The sequence below is a fragment of the Euprymna scolopes genome, chromosome 38 (assembly GCF_053919585.1).
Source record: "Euprymna scolopes isolate OS-2025 chromosome 38, ASM5391958v1, whole genome shotgun sequence".
In the NCBI taxonomy this organism is placed as follows: Eukaryota; Metazoa; Mollusca; class Cephalopoda; order Sepiida; family Sepiolidae; genus Euprymna; species Euprymna scolopes.
Window position 1 is genome coordinate 72,720,338 of NC_136519.1, and position 15,423 is coordinate 72,735,760.

The following is a 15,423-nucleotide window of genomic DNA, read 5'->3' on the forward strand; positions in this document are numbered from 1 at the left end:
GCATATATATATGCATATATGCATACACGTGCATATATATTAATATATGCAAATATATAAATATATGCTTGATTATTAACATTTATAAATAATACAGTTGTAAGCTTTCCTGGAGTTTAAAGGTTCAATTTTCAGTGCAAACAACCCAAATACAATTGCGAATTACTTAGGACTTTCATCCATTTATAGCTGTCGGAAAATGAGCATGTTAATGCCGCTGATTAAATGAATTTCAATCACATTGCCGCGAGCAACATGAATATTACTAAGTTCGACAATACACACCTGAAGAAGATCGAAGGTTATATCGACCTAAACGTTAGAAAAATAACATTGAAGATAAGAACAGTAGTTTGAAGAATTTAAATAATACGAATAATGAATCCTCATTTTAAAAATTCAGAACCGCAATATATATATATGTATACGTATATATACATTTTAGAATGCATCACCTAAAGGCCAATTCTTAAACTATCGCAAAGATTGAGGAAGCAAGTATTTGTTTGTGTCTGCATTTAGCTAATCATTCACGTTTTATATTTAATAAATTAATTTGGTTTATTTTTATTTGTTTTCCAGACAAGATCAAATCTTACAAAACCTTGTATATAAAATGGTTCCCGGACTTTTTACAAGTAAGTGTTGTTGTTATTATGCAAGTGAACTATCTCTGTAATTATTTTTAGGCTAGGTCGATAGATTTTCCCGTTTATTTATTTATTTTTTCAATGCAATTTTTTTACTGCTTGATTTCTATAATACTTGTGGCGTTTCCCGGTCGCAAGATACGCTTAAGTATAATATTTTAATTCAGGCACATTGCATATTTACTATTATAGAGACAATTCTGTGTCGATTATTATATTAAACACTATATATATATATATATATATATATATATATATTATTTAAATGCACCTGGTATTCCTTATTGAAGTGTTTGGAATTGCTTGATCGTCAAAGTTAAGATTCAGGCAAACATATATATATAGAGAAAATAAAAAGGAACAAACCGTATTATGTGTTCATCAACGTTTCGTCTTTATTTCGAGACTTCCTCTGGATGAATGAGATTAAGAAACCAAAAAATATACCAGTACAAAATATTTGAAAATGTTTCACGTGCACAGTTTGACGCAGTTCTATTTCAGAGAAATGGAAAATTGATGTTGGAAATTCAAAAAGGAGGGGGGGCTGGCGCTGTTAAAGAGAAGGAAATTTTAGTGACGTCATATAGTCGTTAATTTAATTTAAAATTATGAACGCAAGTTTATATTCTATGTGGAAAAAGATATATCTGTTGAAATTCAAATATAAGTTTGTAACATATATATATATATTCAAATATAAGTTTGTAACATATATATATATATATATATATATATATATATATATATATATATAACTAGAATACCATACACTTATTAAGGAAAACATTACTAAAAACTATAAAAAATCAAACTCAGACATCATTAGAAAAAAAAATGAAGACAGTAAGGCAATAACAGATAAACTGGAAATCAACAATAGTAGGTTAAATAAGTAATAAAGAAGCATATATTCTCTTGAAAGATCACAAACCTGACTTTATTAACAAACCTACAACTAGACTTATTAATCCAAATAGACCCAAAATAGGTAGGATCAGCAAAATTAAATCTATACATAATCTTACGATATGGATAAATACAAATGATACGATTAAGTGGTTCTCAAAGATAAATAATAAACAAAATTATTTATTTTCTACAATTTTACATCGAAAACTACTACCCCTCTATCACGAAAGAATTTTTCGGGGAGGTAATTGAATTCGCTCATCGAAGGTGAAAACATCGGTCTATATAGAGACGACGGGCTTATCATTATAAAACAATTTAACGGTTCTAAATGCGAGAAAATGAAAAAAAAATCATCTTCAATGAGTTTAGGAGGATAAAGCTAAAAGTTGAAATTGTTTCTAATATTGGAATAGTAAATTTTTTGGATGTAACCTTAAATTTAAAGGTGTGTTATGAACCTTATAAGAAAGATAACGCTAATCCCATCTATGTCAACCCACTATCTAACCACTCTAAATCTATTATCAAACATATACCTAAGTCAATTAGCCTAAGGATTAGTAACAACTCCTCAAACCAAAGCATCTTCAACTCCCACAAAAAACTCCTACAATAAAGCCCTTAAAGACAGTGGCTATAAAGATATACAACTAGAGTATATCGAACCAATACCCCCCAATACCACACCAAAAAATCAGAAAAAAAGGAAAATAATTTGGTGTATGCCTCCGTATAATATGATGTTCAAAACTAACCTAGGCAATAAATTTTTAAACTTCATCAAAAACCATTTCCTTCTTCAAAACACTCTGCACAAATTATTTAATAAAAACACTATCAAATTAGGCTATACTTGTAGTGATAATTTAGAAAAAATAATAAAAAAAAAACATAACGTCTGAGCTCCATCTTCTGGTCCCAACTCGCCAATCTTTTTCAAAAAACACCTGACTAGCTGAAACCACCGTCAATAATTTTCCCCACTCCTTATCTGTGCCTAAATCAAAACGTAGATTCCATGAACAAAGCTTCTTTCTTAGAACTGCACGCCTGTGGAACGCTGTTCCGCTTGCCTGTTTCCCTCCCGACTTCAACCTAGATGTCTTCAAGTCCAACACAAACAAATTCCTGATGAACCGCCCCCTAAGTAATGACACCTTACCAATTCTCCAATACTATTGCTACACTATCCCTTTGATTACTGTACACACAATAACCCTTATCCCCCAGTGGCCATTGGGCCTTGATAAGTGGTGAAATCCATGTAAAAATAAATAAATAAATAACCAAATATTAAATGGCAATAATAAAAATTCACCCAAAGTAAATAAATCATGCAACTGTAGAAGAAGGCCTGAATGCCGCCTTAAAGGAAACTGCCTAATAACCTCAGTTGTTTACAAAGCTACAATTTCTACTAAAGAAAACCCTGACAACAAAAAAATATTATATTGCCATGGCTGGCAGTACATTCAAAGAAAGATATACAGGACACAGATTCTCCTTTGAAAATCCTAACTATACGGAAAGAACATCACTATCTAAATACTTGAATGAGTTAATTGAACAGAGATTATCACCAATAGTTAATTGGACTATCTTTAAGAGAGCTAACACCTGTTCGTCTATAAATGCACCTTGCTATCTATGCCTTTTTGAGAAACTATCTATTATAACGTTCAGGGAGAGAGATAAGCTCCTAAACAAAAAAAAAAGAAAACTCTATTGATTGCAAACACTATGAGAATCCCCCCACTCTTTATCTGTGCCTAAACCTAAACGTAGATTCCATGAACAAAGCTTCTTTCTTAGAACTGCACACCTGTGGAATTGTCTTCCGTTTTCCTGCTTTCCGGCTGACTACAATATGGTTGTGTTCAAGTGTAACGTAAATAAGTTCCTGATGAGCTGTTCCATATTAGTTATCAAATTTACCGAATTTTCATTACTAATGATTACTATATTGTCAACTGTACACTCTTTAACGCTTATCCTTGAATGGCCTCTTAGCCTTGATAATGTGGTGATGCCTGTGTAAAAAAAAGAAGAAACACCTCCTTTCTAACCTCAACCTAATCTGAAGTCTTAAACACTACTTGAACGCATACATAAGGCATAGCCGAATATACCATCGGCATTCTCTCAATTCTTATATTGCTGTAAACAATCATACTCAGTATGGTCTAATGCTATTTATTTGCTGTCACCTATATATCCTTTTTACCCCATCCTTCATTCGCCTATATTAAGTATCTACCCCGCTATACACCCTTATACAACCATTAATAACTACATATTTTTTATTTCATCCATCTTTTATCATTATATATTTTTATATGTGAATTCTGTATAGTTTTTTTTTGTTTTTTTTTACATATGTCTAAATTTCTACTTCCCACATATATTACCATACCCATTCCCCCCACGACCTTCTCTTCCTTCCCTTTAGTATATGTTTCAAGTCTTGCATAACTAAATTTTAACTATATATATTTTAGATGAAGAACAGAACCTTGGATCCGATGATATTCTGCAAATGAACATATATTGCATTTTTTGTTACCCCTTTATTATATATCAGTATATGCATACATTTTTATTCTTTTGTGTGCGTACTTTGTTTGTATTTATTTGTATTTGCATTTGTACTTCTCTCTTAATACTCTCTTTCTATTCCGATATGATTTTCAAATCCATGAACCACCCAACTCCAATCTATACTTAAATAAAAATAAACAATGATGCTATAAACTTTAATTAATAACTAGTATAATAAATACTTTACATAACACATATAATAATGTGATAGAATTAACATATTTTATAACTCATCATACATGCACACACATATACACCATTTAGCGCTGACGTAACCGACAAAAAAAGCGAAGTTTGATTTTTATGAATTATTTTGCCAACTACGCCCCGAACAAGACACATTACTAACAAAGCCTAAAGGATTATTATGATAGATGATAGATATCTATAGGGATTCGGCCATTGTTATCATTACATTTAAATCTTTGCATGTTTGTACAGTTTGAGGGGAACAGGAAGAGAATTTCAAACATAAGGTGTCCGAGGGACATCTTTTTTATTATTATTGATTTCCGACATTTATGTTGTAACTAGCAAGACTATTCAGTGTTGCCCGGGAAAACAAATGTAACATTTTTTATTAAACCTCCCATCTCTCTATCCGACACTATCATTCTAGCCATCTTTTTCTCTCATCCTATTTTACTCCTCTCTCTTCTCAGTTGCTTTTCTTCCTCACCTAGCACATTCCTTTCCAGTTTTATATACACCTAGACAACTTTTTTATATATCAGATTCGCTTATAAATTAGTCGACAGTTTCTTTTCGAATTAGTACATAATAACACTGACAAACCGTTCCTCTCTGACGAATGCTGGCCCAGTTATCTCCTACTGAATGAATATTTTTTCTTAATTTTAAATATTATTCATCCAGGGCAACATCGATCAAGAAAATTCGTACTTTGTCGGTATTTGTTTTATCGTTTTTAATTTTTGCCGGACATGCAAACATACATACAGACAACTGCCCTTCATATTGTAGATAATTTTATATTTTTTCCATTTATTTCTTTCAGATGAGATGAAACGACGCCGGGATTATTACCTAAAACATCCTTGCCCAGGTAAAGTGCGTTCGTTTTTATATCACATTTAAGTCATGGATTCTCATTATAACACTTAAAAAAAGTAAATTGATGGGTCGAGTTAATTGTAATAAGAAAATTCGAAAAACATAATAAAACACCAATCGCATATGTTGATACGCGTGACTTCTGATGCAATCCATTATTTTTATAAGATTAAGACACGTAATGAAATAAAGTACTCCTTGGCAATCTTTCACAAAAAAAAAACACTTGTCTAACCAATACCACTATCAATAATTTTCCCAACTCTCTATAAAGTTAAACGTGAATTCCATGAACAAATCTTCTTTTCTAGAACTGCCCGCCTGTAAAATTCTGTTCCATTGGTTTGCTTTCCAACTGACTACAATATTATCGTCTTCAAGTCCAACGTAAACCGTTCATAATATAAACATAATAAAACACGAATCGCATGTCTTTGTAGGAGTAAGATAGGTCACAAGATAGAGTACTGCTGTCACATCTAGGCTGGTGCCGCGCAGGGTACTCATTCTTTCTTTCATTCATTTTTTATGAATAAGATGATTCCATTGTTGGCATTCGTTTCCCCGATATCTTTCAAGTTAGAATTATTTCTGGAAAGATATCGTATACTTACGGGAAGGAACACGTAATGATTGCCAACATCTTTAATAAAAGCGTTTCAGGATTCGAATTGGCACACCCAGGTTGTTAGTCAATGTCGTTAACAAAGTAGCCACTATAACTTCTAAGAGAGCGCCAGTTCTTGCCATGACAGAGTACAAAACTGATTTTAAAATTTAGTGGGGTAGACCTCTTCTGTCTCTCTCTACTCTCTAGAGGTTATTTTCATTGAATGTGCTCGACTAAATAACAACTTGATACACAGCAAGAACTCGCCTTTCTCACGCGACGAAAGAAAAATTCTTTGTTTTTCAATTCGTGTGTAAACTCATTACTACAGTACTGTTTCCTTGCAGAATGCAACACAATATTTCTAAATCAAGTACGAACTAATATTCATCCATATAGCATTTTGACCTTCAGAAGTGGTGACTAAACGAAAATTCAGGACAAATACGAATTTCGAAATATTGAAAAATTTTTGGCAATAATATATCTTCCCCCAAAAAACAATATAAAATTATTATTAAATAAGACATAAAACGTATTATAAAGTAATATACAAAAGCATTAAATAGTAATATGTAAAATGTATTATGAAGAAATACATTAAGTATTATAAGTAATACGTAAAATAATTGTAAAGTAATACGTAAAATTATTATAAAATAATACATCACGTATTATAAAGTAATGCATAACGTATTATAAAATAATACGTAGAATTATTATAAAGTAATACATAACGTATTCTAAAGTATTACATAAAAGTATTATAAAGTATTACATAAAAGTATTATAAAGTATTACATAAAAGTATTATAAAGTATTACATAAAAGTATTATAAAGTATTACATAAAAGTATTATAAAGTAATACAGAACAGTATTATAAAGTAATAAAACGTATCAAAATAATTGCATAAAACGTATTATAAAGTAATACCTAACGTATTATAACGAAATACAGAACATATTATAAAGTAATACCTAACGTATTATAAAGTAATACATAAAAGTATTATAAAGTAATAAAACGTATTTAAATAACTGCATAAAACGTATTATAAAGTAATACATAACAGTATTATTAAGTAACACATTATGTAATATAAAGTAATACATAAAAGTAATATAAAGTAATACATAAAAGTATTATAAAGTAATACATAAAAGTATTATAAAATAATGCATAAAAGTATTATAAAATAATACATAAAACATTTTGGACACCTATTCCTCTGGTCTTCGTCAGGTGGTAACGTTTTGGCCAAGTAATCCTCTGGCCGGCTTTGTGTAGAATTGAAACCGCTGTCTTCAGACAATTTTCACCGGGAACGTCTCTATCCACTGTGCCATGAGCTCCGAACGTTGAACCTCTAGCAATTTCAATCCTACCCAAAGCCGGCCAGAGAAGCATGATAAGACAACAACTATGGAAAGCAGTAATTGCTAAGGATGCAGTTAGGGGATTCAGAATTCCTATCCCGTCGCGATTACCACCTAGCGAAGGTCAGAGGATTAAGTGGCCGAAATGTCGTGAAATAGCAACTAAAAAAAGATAGTCTGCAATAAATAAATTACTAAATAATACTCATCTCAATAATCAATTCCAATTGTATAATATACTAGACTACCCGTGACCCGTTGAGTCAGTAGGTTATATTAGGCATGGATTTAATATATGAGCATGACACTTGTGACGTAAACAAAATAGTTTTTTGTGACATAACAGTAACATTTCTATGAAAGTATATTAAAGTGAAAAAAGAATATAGATTTCTATCAGTCGTTATGTTTATAATTGTTTATTTTTGAAAAAAAAAAAAAACTTCCAGCCATTAAATTATAAGTAGTTTGCCATACTTATAGGTAAATGTGCACTGAATTAATACCATAATACTTAAAGTTAAATTCAAATTTTGATATATATTTTAATTTAAACGCGAAAAAAAAACAATTGGGACGCTGGAAACGTACACAGTAAAACAATAAGTTTTATTGTCGTGTTGATTATTTATTTGTAACGCAAATTATAAAAAACATATTTTCGGAGTTATTTATTTATGATGGTAGTGTAGAAGAAGATGAATGTAAGAATGTTTTTTAAGGAAGGTGTATTAAAAAATGGAGAATAGATTTAAACAAAATGAAGGCGGTAGGTAAGTCGCCGTTGTAAAATTCTCTTATGGTTGCCAATCGGTTAAAGTAGATTAATTTGTTAGAAAATTGCGTTAAAATAACTTAAATGTAATACGGAAATGAACGATGTAAAAAAAAGAATGCGGAAAGTATTAACAATTGTTTATTTGGATAATTTAAACGCAAAAAAAAAAACAATTGGGACGCTGAAGACGTATACAGTACGGCAATACGTTTTATTGTCGCGTTGATTATTTGTTTATGTACGCATGCGCAACCGGAAGTCGTAAGACAGATGTTTGGTTACAACACCCGTTACAAGGTCATTTGAGTTTTATGATTATATGGATAATACATAAACGTATTATAAAGTAATACATAAACCCTATTATAAAATAATACATAAAAGTATTATAAAGTAATACATAAACCCTATTATAAAGTAATACATAAACCTTATTATAAAGTAATACAAAAAATGATTATAAAGTAATGCATAAACCCTATTATAAAATAATACATAAAAGTATTAGAAAGTAATACATAAACCTTATTATAAAATAATATATAAAAGTATTATAAACCTTATTATAAAGTAATACATAAACCTTATTATAAAGTAATACATAAAAGGATTATAAAGTAATGCATATACCCTATTATAAAATAATACAGAAAAGGATTATAAAGTAATACATAAACCTTATTATAAAATAATATATAAAAGTATTATAAACCTTATTATAAAGTAATACATAAACTTTATTATAAAGTATTACATAAACCTTATTATAAAGTAATACATAAACCTTATTATAAAGTAATACATAAACCTTATTATAAAGTAATGCATAAACCTTATTATATAGTAATACATAAAAGGATTATAAAGTAATGCATAAACCCTATTATAAAATAATACATAAAAGTATTAGAAAGTAATACATAAACCTTATTATAAAATAATATATAAAAGTATTATAAACCTTATTATAGAGTAATACATAAACCTTATTATAAAGTAATACATAAACCTTATTGTAAAATAATATATAAAAGTATTATAAACCTTATTATAAAGTAATACATAAACCTTATTATAAAATAATACATAAAAGGATTATAAAGTAATACATAAACCTTATTATAAAATAATATATAAAAGTATTATAAACCTTATTATAAAGTATTACATAAACCTTATTATAAAGTAATACATAAACCCTATTATAAAGTAATACATAAACCTTATTATAAAGTAATACATAAACCTTATTATAAAGTAATACATAAACCTTATTATAAAATAATACATAAAAGTATTATAAAGTAATACATAAACCTTATTATGAAGTCATACATAAACCTTATTATAAAGTAATACATAAACCTTATTATAAAATAATACATAAAAGGATTATAAAGTAATACATAAAAGGATTATAAAGTAATACATAAACCTTATTATAAAATAATATATAAAAGTATTATAAACCTTATTATAAAGTATTACATAAACCTTATTATAAAGTAATACATAAACCTTATTATAAAATAATACATAAAAGTATTATAAAGTAATACATAAACCTTATTATAAAGTAATACATAAACCTTATTATAAAGTAATACATAAAAGTATTATAAAGTAATACATAAAAGTATTATAAAGTAATACATAAACCCTATTATAAAGTAATACATAAACCCTATTATAAAATAATACATAAAAGTTTTATAAAGTAATACATAAAATCGTATGAAGCACAGCATTTAACAAAATGGTGCCTCACTTGCCAATCTCCCACAAAAAAACACTCGTTTAACCATTACCATTTTCAATAATTCCCTTCACTCTCTATCGGTACCTAAACCTAAACGTGGATTCCATAAACAACTCTTTTTTCTTAGAACTGCCCGCATGTGGAACTCTGTTTCGCTGGTCTGCTTTCCAGCTGACTACAATAATGTCGTCTTCAAGTCTAACGTAAACAAGTTCTTGTTGAACTGTACTCGTAAACAATCTACTTATATTCTATTTCCACAACTAACGTATACTACACTATGACTACCGTACACACATTAACGTTTATCCTTTGGTGACCGTCTGACCTTGATAAGAGGTGACCCCTTTGTAAAGAAAGTTTAATCTAATGTACAAAACACTAAACATATAGTCAACACGAATTAAACGTATACATGCAGTTAAAGCATAAAACACTGCATAAAAAATTCTACATTCTACAATGTTTTTTTTTATAAAACATGTTAAGTATGCCGATGATTGAAATCCCTTTAAATGAAGTAATTCTGATTGCATATAAGATTGGTGAAAAGTTTTTGCTGTTATGCAGGCGGAGCATTTTTAACCATTATAATGTTTAAACGTATTGTTATTTCTGAAAACTATCACCATAATTAATTTATAACTTTTTCTTTTAGATTATTAAAGCATTCTTGATATTTTTGTGAAATATTTTCGCCCGTGTTTTAAACAGAAAAGGAGTCATCTTCCACAGACCAAAGATCTTCATGAAGAATTTTGGAAAAAAAAAATCGCGATCCTGCATATTCTCCTCATCTACTACCCTCTGATTATCAGTTATTTATAGGATTACAAAACAGTTTAGATAGCCTAAGATTAACCTAATATCGAATTAGATACAAATCAAGACCTAACCAATTTCTACAAGCGATACATTCATTAGCACGATTACAGATGGAATCAAGTTATAGAGAGCAAAGGTCGTTCTTGTTATGAATAGTTTCAAGATTGCAGTTTTTCCTTTTCAAGATAAAGTTTTAAAGTGACAAAAAGCTTTGCACTTACTTAGTACAATGTGATATTCCACATACAGCTGTTTCATTATATCACGGTCCATTAGTGCTGTTGGACGTTTAGATTCGAAAGCCGATCGCCAAGTCATTTCCGATCGTGATCAACGGCTTCGACTCTTACTTTTACGCAACCGAACTTTCCTCGATACTAAGATAAATGATAACGTCGGTTTTATTGTTCCTATTTACAATGCCTCCCCACGGGCCAGAGTTAGACACCAGGGTCGTTTTTTTTAACTTGGAGATTTCTCCTATTGTTTACATTCACGTTACCGGTTTACTCAAGAACTAAATTTTATATATATATATATATACACACACACACACACACACACACACACACACACATATATATATATATATATATATATATATATATATATATATATATATATACATAGAGAGAGAGAGAGAGAGAGAGAGAGAGAGAGAGAGAGAGAGAGAGAGATTTAGAAGCCTACCACGATGCATGGAATGGAATGCAATCGGTGTTGAGGAAGAAAGAAAAATATAAATGACAATTTGCAAATCATCTCTCTCTCTCTCTCTCTCTCTATATATATATATATATATGTATATATATATATATATATACACACACACACAATTGTATTACGTATCAATATGTCTTACTTGAAGAGGTCTGCTGTGTGTGACGATGTTTTATAATATATTTTGGAAAACCCCTTCGTCAAATGGTGGATGTTTCAGATCTATTCAAAACATTTGTAATATCCACAAAATTCCCCCAAAATATATCATGGGACCATTGTCAAACACATACCTCTTCAAGTAAGACATATTGATACTTAACACAATTGAATATATATATATATATATATATATATATATATATATATATATATATACTATTATAAAAAGTCAATCTGTGTGTGTGAGTTCCAAAATGGGTAAGCCAATCGATTGCAGATTTCACACGAAGGTAATTTATATGTCTGGGAGTGTTCTTAGATATGTTTTGTACAGAAATTCGTTCGACAAGTATCCAAAATCGAAAATATCTGATCCTTAATAATCTTATAGAAAAAAATTTTTTATAGAGGAATATTTTAGATTACATCAACAAAGGGCGATAATCAAATCTGAGCAAATAATTTCTTATATTTAATTTTTTTTGGAATTATTTGAGAGATGAGTAAATTTTTTTTTTATTCAATTATTGTTTTCTACAACGTTTCGGCAATTATTCCTCTGGCCTTCGTCAGGTCAACCACAACGGGATAGGAATGTCGAAAAATAGTAATAAATTTTTTTTATTCATCTCCCAAATAATTCCAAAAAGTTCATTCAATAATATAACAATCGGTACGGACCCACCCGACAATTGGAAGAATAATTGAATTTATAAGACCTAAACATCCAACCTTGATTGCACTTTGGGGCCCGTGGCGTAGTGGATAGAGATGCAGGAATATCTAAGATTCCAAGTGAATATTGTCTGGAGGTAGCGGTTTCAATCCTACCCAAAGTCGGTCAGAGGATTAGTTGACCAAATCGTGGTGAGATAATAACTACTGAAAGCAGTAATTACTGTGGATGTATTTGGAGGATTCGACATTTCTATCCGTTGCGGTTAATCTGACGAAGGCCGGAGGAATGATTCACCGAAACGTTGTGGAAACAACAACTAGAAGATGGGGATAATAGTCCAAATGATTAAATAAAAAAAAATTTTAATTAAAAAAAAATCGATTTCTTCTTAGAAAAAATAACTTTGTTGACATCTGGAAACATAACTCGGTGGTACAGCATTCGACTACAAATCGAATGATCCCGTGTTCAAACCCGGGTGTACCTATACTTTTTTAATGTTTTCTTATTAATGAATTCAATTTACGATAAAAGAAAAGGTACCATTTAAAATCGCTCCAAATCATTTTTGTTTGCATATTTTAAAACTAAACATTAATCAGACGTGAGTTTCCAGGACATTCATCGCCAAGCCCAAATATCAGCTGACGTGATATTGTAAACAAAAACAGACGGAATTTGATGAACTACATCATCATTATTATTTATTATATATTTTTTGTTTTTTTGCGAATAAATCCACCTAGCAAATAATTCTTCGTAATATATAATATTCAATAGGGTATTGATTCTGTAATAATACATAAATTAAAATATCATGTTTAAGCGTATTATACGGCCGGGCAATATGAACGTATGAATCTTGAGTTTGGTCTTGAAAACGATATTTGGTCTTATAACGTGGTCTCTAAATAGAGGCACTGCAGAAACGTGTATGCACATATGTAGCCGATAATGCTTCTATAAATAAACATACTCTCTCTCTCTCTTTTCTCTCTCTCTCTCGCTCGCTCTCTATCTATCTATCTATCTATCTATCTATCGATATATATATATATATATATATATATATATATATATATATATATATACACACACGTTTTATTTTTTATTACTGTATCTTTCTGTTAAGTTACATTATTGTTTCGGCTACACGGCCTTTTTTTTTTCTTTTTGCCGTCTGTAGCGTCCTCAGACTTTTACAGAAATGTTCGCTGAGGACGCGCTACAGACGGCCAAAAAAACGGCCGTGTAGCCAAAACAATAATGTAGCTTAACAGAAAGATACGGTAATAAAAAATAAAATGCATATTTGCTCTACAACAGTATTGAGCACTTTCTTCAGTTTTTATTAATTACCATCTCCACTATATATATATATATATATATATATATATATATATATATATATATATATATATATATATATATATATATATATATATATATATATGCCGGTGCTTTACAAATGAGGTCATCGTCAGCCGACAGATCATAAAATCACCCCCTCCCCACCTCCGAGGGGAGGTGACGAACAGCAATAAGCCCATCGCTGCCCTCGAAAAGCTTGGGACAACGCCCTCCTGTGACAGAAAGAGATTTGGTTGTTTCGTTTTGTTTGTTGTGTTTTATTTTGTTGTTTTGTCTCCAATTTTCAGCCACCCATCAGCCGTGTGGTTCCGTGGATAGCGAAGCGAACGGCGTCTTGCAGGGCGGAGACGGGTCACGTGTGCACGAGCGGATTATATATGCAGAGGACGAGAAGATTAGCTTATCTCTGGAATTCAGTTCAAAGTAAGGATTTCGTTTTCTTTTTTTATTTTTACTTCTTTTTATTTTGTTGCTTCCTTTAATTGGAGATCTTATAAACTAACGCATTTCAAGTGAAAACATTATTACGTACTTCTGTGCCATATCAAAATTAATCTAAATTTTGAATATTACAAAAAAATCATCCAGTAGGAGATGTGCTAGATGTATTTAAGAAATAATCAACCACATTTACATTTTGAGATTTAAGTCAAGAGTTATCTCTTCTATTTGTCATACTGAATTGGTCGCATAACTGCTCCAGATTAAAACATGCGATAAAACGATAAATTTTATTTTTACTTAAAATTATTTTCTACTAAAAGATTATCAATTTACACAAGCATCTTAGTTTCTTCTTCATTCACTTCCGGTCAAAAGAGGTTATGATTTAAGCGGTGTTAAATTTGTGTGTCCGCTTAGTTATTCGATATATGCGCAATTGTGTCGCTGTTTCGGACGAAAAACCAATATAAAAAAAAAAGAATAACAGTGAAATTCATAAATCAGTGACCTTTTTTATATGGCGGAACACTAGTAAGCTCTTTAAATTTTTGCTGCACACCATTGAGCTCTTTAAATTTTTGCGGCACATCATTGAGCTCTTAAAATTTTTGCGGCACACTATTAAGCTATTTAATTTTTTGCAATACATCTATCATGAACAAATAAATAAATTCTAATCATAAAGGCTTTTTTCAATAAAATAAAAATATTAAAAAAATGATCATACAAGAAATTATTTTTATTCTTATAAATAAGTCATATCAGGTATTCAGTATACGTTCATAATTCAATTTTCCTCGATTAAAACCTTAATTCTCGGTTGGTTGTTTTGGGTAATTTTTGTTTTACGGCATATCAATCCTTTTCAGGTTATTTAATGACAAATCCAGTGATTTTGAAGTAAAAGTTTTGAATAGAGTGTATATATATATATATATATATATATATATATATATATATATATATATATATATGTATACATATATATATATATAATTTTTTTTTAAGCCGGTTTCTATTTAACCCATAGTTGGGACCCTAACAGGTACTACCACTCCGGGTAAGAGTGGACCTGGGAGCAATAGCACTCCCCAAAGCCCGCAAGCGGATATAGTTTAAGGTCATATCAAGGACTCTTAATTCTCGGATATAGTTTAAGGTCATGGTCATATCAAGGACCCTTAATTCTCGAAACGTAATATTAGATACGAAATAACTACAAAAAATCGTTTAATATTTTAAACAAAATAGATGGTAAAATTATCAAAACGCTTAGCAATATTTATAAACATAGATAAATTCAAAGTATCTAACAATTTAAACAAACGATTTATTATGTCTTTTAATAATCCATGTTTATATTGAAACATGAATATCGTGTGTGTGTGTGCGTGTGTCTTTGTGTATGTGTATTAAGTCAAACAATTCCAGTTGAACCTCTTTCCCACAGAATAGACGT

The 15,423-nt window shown here is 29.9% G+C and overlaps 1 protein-coding gene across 3 annotated transcripts in view; it reads left to right on the forward strand.

Moving 5' to 3' along the window:
* The window catches only part of LOC145263180 (uncharacterized), a 481,342-nt gene that overhangs the window by 449,026 nt on the left and 16,893 nt on the right, over positions 1-15,423 (forward strand). For all 3 annotated transcript variants that reach the window (XM_080120227.1, XM_080120229.1, XM_080120228.1), the window contains exons 4-6: positions 583-638; positions 5,182-5,229; positions 13,808-13,943. In XM_080120227.1, coding sequence (XP_079976353.1) covers positions 583-638; positions 5,182-5,229; positions 13,808-13,943 — 240 coding nt within the window. The remainder of the gene's footprint in view (positions 1-582; positions 639-5,181; positions 5,230-13,807; positions 13,944-15,423) is intronic.